At 39.3% G+C, this 7500-nt stretch overlaps 1 protein-coding gene across 3 annotated transcripts in view; it reads right to left on the bottom strand.

The window, feature by feature from the left end:
- ophn1 (oligophrenin 1) overlaps positions 1-7500 on the bottom strand; it is a 54731-nt gene that overhangs the window by 26971 nt on the left and 20260 nt on the right. For all 3 annotated transcript variants that reach the window (XM_061962134.2, XM_072913817.1, XM_061962132.2), the window contains 2 exons: positions 7383-7474; positions 3925-4003 (listed from right to left, as the gene is read on the bottom strand). In XM_061962134.2, the coding sequence (XP_061818118.1) occupies positions 3925-4003; positions 7383-7474 (171 nt within the window). The remainder of the gene's footprint in view (positions 1-3924; positions 4004-7382; positions 7475-7500) is intronic.

The raw sequence follows: 7500 nt of genomic DNA, 5'->3' as shown, positions 1-7500 counted from the left end.
CACATTCACACACTAGGGCCAATTTAATGTTGCCAATCAACCTATCCCCAGGTGCATGTCTTTGGAGGTGGGAGGAAGCCGGAGTACCCGGAGGGAACCCACGCAGTCACAGGGAGAACATGCAAACTCCACACAGAAAGACCCCGAGCCCGGGATCGAACCCAGGACCTTTGTATTGTGAGGCACATGCACTAACTCCTGTTCCACCGTGCTGCCGGCAAGGGGATCGATTGCATTAATTACATAGCAAGTGTCACATGACCAGAGAAGTGTACCAGCATGGCTCCCACTAAACTAAGCATGAAATCTACATATTAGGTGCTCTTTTGCAAAGCAAGTGGTCAAATAAGTCAGAGTTTAATATCTGCTAAGTGGGCAAAAAAGGTGTTGTCATAATTGACTCAATCTTTGGGGAAGTTGCACAGGAAAAGGGCACTGAAAGCGTCCTTTTTTTCTTCTTCCTCTCCTCGTCTCGTGAGCGTTGTTTTGCCTACTTCTCAGAATGTCCCGATATAACCCCAGATACTGTGAGAGCAGGGTTGAAAAAAACCCTCATCTACAAATATAAGTTTTCTGGGCACTTTGGTGTTTTATTGCGCTGAAACTGCTGAACAGAGAAAAACAGTGGGAGTTTTAATGTTTGATAGAGCGAATGCCGGAATGAAACGCTCATTTGTTTTCTCTTAAATGTGATTACGAGACATGAAAAAGGCCTAATTGTGTGAATTCGTCTGTGTTTTAGAGGCTTTTGAGATAAACCAGGTGTCATTCTGCTGCACAATCACAGTTTAATGTGTCCCACATGTTTCATAGTGTACATGTTGGCAACAAGCGTTTTGCTTTAGTTAATGCGAGTCAGGGCTTAAGGAGCCATTGTATGAAAAGAACAACTACCATAAAAATCCATTCTTCTCTCGTCTGCTTTTTCTTCCAAGTCCAAACTTTGTTAAATCGGATTTTGTGAAAATAAACATTGAATTATTTTTTACCCACTTTATAAATGAATTCGGTATGCAAAAAAAATGTTGCCTTTATTTTGGTTTACCCTCTCAATTATTGTAAGGTCAAACCCCTCGTTTTGCGTGAAGAAGCGCATGGTACTTTAACTTTAAAATGTCAAATAATGAATGACAGGGCGCTTCCATATGAAATGTTACCGCTAAGGTATTCCCAGCCGCTTTCTGCTCCGTCACTGACAGGAATATGTGGCAAATTTCCGCTTTGGCACACAGCATTAGTACTTGTTTGGCAAGGCAGAGGTACAGCGTTCAAATTCGTAGTTGAAATAGGAAGAGTATACATTTATGTTTTGATGATGTTGAAATTGTTATTTTGCACTAAAGAATTGAAATGTATTATTGACTTTTTTTTTTCCTAAGATTATTTTTTTGTACAAAATACGTATCAAAATAAAATCAAGTTTTAAATATAAAAGTACAAAAATCATTTTATATGGATAAAAAAGTGAAACTAGTGCCCAAAGGAATTTTCCAAGTACGCCTTCAAAATAAGCCAGCGGTAGGGCCAAAAAAAGTTGCGAGTGTCAGCACTTTGATAAAGAACTTGAGAAACAGTACAAAATTCATTAAAAAACTCGTAGCAAAGTACAAAGTTGGCATCTGATGCCGCTCATTGCTGTCTTTGCCAACAAGAGTCTTTTATAAAAGGTTTCAGGGCAAAACACTCTACGGAGACAGCCCTTGCAAAAATTACTAATGATCTATTGCTAACGATGGATGCTGATGCGTCATTCATGTTGCTGCTTCTTCAGTTTAGCGCTCCTTTTGATATCGTCAATCATAATATTTTATTAGATCATATCAAAACACGTATTGGTATGTCAGACTTAGCCTTGTCTTGGTTTAACTCCTATTTTACTGACAGAATGCAGTGCGTTTCCCATAACAATGTGAACTCGGAGTATGTTAAGGGAAAGTGCGGAGTTCCACAGGGTTCGGTTCTTGGCCCTGCACTCTTCAGCATCTGCCGCTAGGTGACATCATACGCAAAATACGGTATTAGCTTTCACTGTTATGCTGATGACACCCAACTCTACATGCCCCTAAAACTGACCAACACACCAGATTGTAGTCACCTGGAGGCATGTCTTAATGAAATTAAACAATGGATATCCGCTAACTTTTTGCAACTCAACGCTAAGAAAACGGAAATGCTGATTATCGGTCCTGCTAGACACCGGCACCTGTTTAATAAAACCACCTTCACATTTGACAACCAAACAATTACACAAGGCGACTCGGTAAAGAATCTTGTTATTATCTTTGACCCAACTCTCTCGTTTGAGTCACACATTAAGAGTGTTACTAAAACTGCCTTATTTCATCTCTTTAATATGGCTAAAATTTGTTCCGTTTTGTCCACCAGCGATGCTGAGATCATTATTCATGCGTTCGTTACGTCTCGTCTCGATTACTGTAATGTATTATTTTCGGGCCTCCCTATGTCTAGCATAAAAGATTACAGTTGGTACAAAATGCGGCTGCTAGACTTTTGAAAAGAACAAGAAAGTTTGATCATATTACGCCTATACTGGCTCACCTGCACTGGCTTCCTGTGCACTTAAGATGTGACCTTAAGGTTTTACTACTTACGTATAAAATACTAAACGGTCTAGCTCCATCCTATCTTGCTGATTGTATTGTACCATATGTCCCGGTCAGAAATCTGTGCTCAAAGAACTCTGGCTTATTAGTGATTCCCAGAGCCCCACAAAAAAAGTCTGCGGGCTATAGAGGGTTTTCTATTCGGGCTCCAGTACTCTGGAATGCCCTACTGGTAACAGTTAGAGATGCTACCTCAGTAGAAGCATTTAAGTCCCATCTTAAAACTCATTTGTATACACTAGCCTTTAAATAGACCCCCCTTTTAGACCAGTTGATCTGCCGTCTCTTTTCTGCTCTGCCCATCTCTCCTGCATGGTGAGGTTATTAGGTGACCATAGATGACCCGCTAGCTGTTCAAAGTCGAGACCACTCCTCTGTGCATCAGTTGGGAACGTCTCTGCGCTGCTGACTTGTCTCCACTCAAGATGATCTCCTGCTGGCCCCACTATGGACTGGACTCTCACACTATCAACTAGAGCCACTCGACATCCATTGCACCGGTCGCCCAGGGGGGGTCTCCACATCAAGGGTTGGAATTGGGGGTTAAATCACCAAAAATGATTCCCGGGCGCGGCACCGCTGCTGCCCACTACTCCCCTCACCTCCCAGGGGGTGAACAAGGGCATGGGTCAAATGCAGAGGACACATTTCAACACACCTAGTGTGTGTGACAATCATTGGTACTTTAACTTAACATCTGCAGTCCCTTCCAAGATTTCTCATTGTAATCCCATTGGGTTGAGTTGTTCCTTTCCCTGATGTGGGATCTGAGCCGAGGATGTTGTGGCTTGTGCAGCCCTTTGAGACACTTGTGATTTAGGGCTATATAAATAAACTTTGATTGATTAATTGATTATTGATAAAAGTAAAAATGATGTTAGATATGTATTTATCCTTTGAATTTGTTACTAATATGCATTATGTATTGTTTTCTGCACGTCAACCTACAACCATTCTCAATAAAAATGTGCTTTTTTTTTCATATTTCTGAGTGCCTGGAACGAATTAACATGATGTACATTATTTCTTATGGGAAAATTGCTTCAGTTTTTGTACGATTCCGTATTTGGACCTTTTGGAAGGGAAACCACTGGATTTAGTAGAATTTAATGATTGCAGACTGTTGAAATTTAATGTTTACTGGATTTTAAAATACATAAATAAATGGCTGACATGATGCTAGCTTAATGTTGGTGGAAGTGTGTGTGTGGCCCCTTTTACTCTACATTTGATTTATTTACTGGAGCAGTGTCAATACATGTCTTGCTGAGATGAGAGACGAAAAGGAAAGTTAACTCACAGGCTCCTTTCCATCCATGGCCTCCATCCACAACTTCCTGTCTCCCTCCGAAAGAGCCTGGAACGTGACTGGAGTGTTTCTATGGAAACAGTAACAAATGCCATCATAGAGACAAAGGTTACATTTAAAATGTTACGCATTGCTATGCTGCCATCTTAACTGCAGTAAGCATTCAGTAAGCTTCTTTAGCTTTGAAACATGGACCTGGATGGTGTAAATGTTTTCATTTTGATATTAATGATACTTTGATGAAACTCTAAGGAATGATGCAATTTAAACAACAAAAAATTATATTATTATGATCTTTTTTTATCAATTGTTAAAGGAAAACTGCACTTTTTGTCATTTTGCCCATCATCCAAAGAGAAGAACACACACGTCTTTCCCTTTTCTGTGTATTCGAAATAGTGAAAAACTGCTAGTACAAGGCGGCTAACAATACAGGTAATGTGGATACGATCTATTCTGCCTCCAAAAAACCTCCAACACCGTTTCATACACATGCTGTAAGTATATTTGTATTGTACAGTAGTAACAAGCACATTCATGGTAACATGTCATATTTACAGTATATTTGTAATTTAAAGCATAACCGGAAATGTTTTCATGGGTGATTTTAATTTTACAGAGTACACAGCAACAAACTCTACTTCTGTCAACAATAGCAGCAGAAAAAGCACTTTCTGTGTTTGCTAACTTCATGAGCGCTTTGGAGCGTTATCATGTATGTCCCATTAACAATAACCGCTCTCACTGGAATGCTGACTAATGGGATGGTTGAATCTTTCAGCACTTGGGCTCTCCTTGAGCTGGTAAATTCAGAATAATCCTCACTTTTCCGATACAAAATGCTTTCTAACAAGGGTCTTATGCTACATGTGTCCAGAGCCATATAGTATCAAGTTGGTAGCGTGTGGATTTTCAAAATTGACAAACTTCCAGGCTTTGTGCCACACCCTTCTTCTATATAGGTGAGATGAATGATTTATAATCTAGCATTAACTTCTCTTAATTTACAGATAATAGAAGCAGCTCAAACTCCTTTATTTTATGGCAGGTCGCAATCAACGTTTTTCGCAGCTCAAGCTAGCTTGTAGCTTGGCTACTCACTTATGGCCGGAGGATCAGTGTGACTTACAATAACAATGGCGCTATTGCAGTGTCTTCCTCGCAGGATACAAAAAGCCTTTCCATCGATAATAACATTGTGTGCCACTCATTGCAGCAGAAGAAGTCATTTTCTGTAACTATAAGTTCATAATCCATATATTCAGGTTCAAAAAGATAAGTTGTGAATCCTCATTTGTCCAAAACACTTGTCATATTTGTCGTCTATTACGAAGTCTGTCTTGATTAGCAAACACATACGTTGTTGACGGAAGTAGCGTTGCTATGACCAATGAAGTCAATGCGCGTAGGAAAGAAGTTCCGGTAATGCTGAAAGTACCAGTAGAGTGGGAAAAAAAAAGTTGATTTCATATGCTTAATTTAGTTTAATTGTATTCATTAAACCATATCCAAGTGTGTATTTACAATCAGCAAAGTATGTGAAAATACCGTCTAAACATCACAACATGCTACAAATTCAGTCAGCCATTTTTAATATTCTGCTCCGAACGTCTTCAGTAATTTCCGTAGATTAGCGTCACTGCAGTAACCTTTCTGCACTCTGACCATGTTATCAGATAAATCATACTGGAAATATGCAAATATTAGAGGGAGATGTGCTGTCTATCATTTACAATCTCTATATAAGACATATGTTTTTCTTATTTTATGCATTCTATGTTGTAAATAAATAAATACATAAAAAGGCCGCTAACAATGTAGTTAATGTGGGCTCTCTATTCCTATCACAAAACCCTCTAAATAATCATCCAAAACCCACCAACAACGTGACCTGAATATTAACCAAATGTTAGCGATGATGTTATTTATAAGCGCTAACACAGACAAACTACTTTTTAGCGGCGGATTGATAACACACAGCTAAGTAGCTCTCTGCTGCTTTACATCGATGACCTGCTGCTCCCGCATCATCGCGTCTCGGCTTGTCAAAGTTATTCTAGATTATAAATCATGCCTTTAATCTGAAAATTAGGAGGATTTAGCCATAAATCTAGAAGTTGATCATCTGTGTCATCCAATATATTTCCAGAGATGGTGACAAACACACACAACCAAAGACAGTTTCTGCAGGGAGACATTTCCTTGTCGACTCTCTGTGTGCATCATGTTTAATTCTTCATATAAACGGGAAGATATGGACATCCTATTAGTCGTCATCGAAGTAAGAGCAGACATTGTACAGTAAGCTATCGTTTTATTAAGTTTGGAGTTTGTATTTCTTGTTAAACACTTTGCAATACTGCTACATGATGCTTAGTGTGTCACTAAAGCTGGATCTGTTTAGCAGAGCGTCTAAAACTTGTCGCTCATCTTTCTTTTATTCAGAATCAACAATATAAGTTTATGGATCATCATTTTTCTCAAAGTAATCATTGTTGGCTCTCAAAATGTCGGCTTGATTAGCATTGCTGTTGGTAATGAAGGGATCTGTGGTTCCTACCGCACGATGACATGTCTGGCTAGCTCATTATCTCTGAAAATGTTGCGGAAATATCAGTGAGACTGATACTATTTTGATCATATCTATTTACTCGCAAACTTTGGAAGTCTTTCGGTGTTATACATCAGACATATATGATAATAGCTTCAATATAGAAGCAACTTCCTTTTCCACTCTATGGGTACTTTAAGATGACCAAAATACGGTAAATATTGTACATATTACATATTGTTATGAATGTGTCTGTTACACTAACCCTAGCCCTATAAAACATTGTGTTTTGAAGTGAAGTGACTCCCATTAACTGCAATGTTAACCGCATCTTGCGTTTTTTTATCTTTAGAATTCTAAAATAAAAGGGGAAAAAATATGACGTGTGTTCTTGTCTCCCATAATATTGTGAATGATAGGTAAAATTTCAAAGTGCAGTTTCCCTTTAAATCCTGCTAAATTCTGGGCTGATAATGGATTTATAGCTGAAATTTATTTTTGATTCTCTGCTAACACACCACTGCCACCTTCAGTCTGTCAGACAAGATCAGATCTTCACACAGACGCTCTAATTAGTTGCTAAACATCACAAGACAAAGTACTTCATGCATCATTCCACATGCATTTAAAGATTGAAAAAACCACCCTCAAGATTCCAAGTCATCAAACGTAAATGCATTTTGTCCTCAATGGCTTGTTTAGAAAATTATGAGCTTGTTGCGTTCCTCGCCGCTTTTCCACCATCTGTTCCTGTTGCTTTGAGATTTTTTGGGCTACGGTCCATTTCACCCTCACTCCAGTCCTTGGATAACCACCTGTTTGCCCATCCCCCCGCCTCCAACTGTTTTCCCCTGCAGGGTCTGGTTGGGTTGCCACCCTTAGATTAGCATGCACTAACCTCTCATTAACTTCCACGTCAAAACAAAAGCGCTTGTCTATGGACTCTGTCTTCCGGCGGATGCAAGACTTCAAGGTGAGCTGCGTAGGACCCTGACGAAAACAATATCACAGTTGCA

The sequence above is a fragment of the Nerophis lumbriciformis genome, linkage group LG09 (assembly GCF_033978685.3).
Source record: "Nerophis lumbriciformis linkage group LG09, RoL_Nlum_v2.1, whole genome shotgun sequence".
NCBI classification, from domain to species: domain Eukaryota; kingdom Metazoa; phylum Chordata; class Actinopteri; order Syngnathiformes; family Syngnathidae; genus Nerophis; species Nerophis lumbriciformis.
The sequence above is the reverse complement of the archived record's forward strand: the minus strand, read 5'-3'. Positions and strand labels throughout refer to the sequence as shown.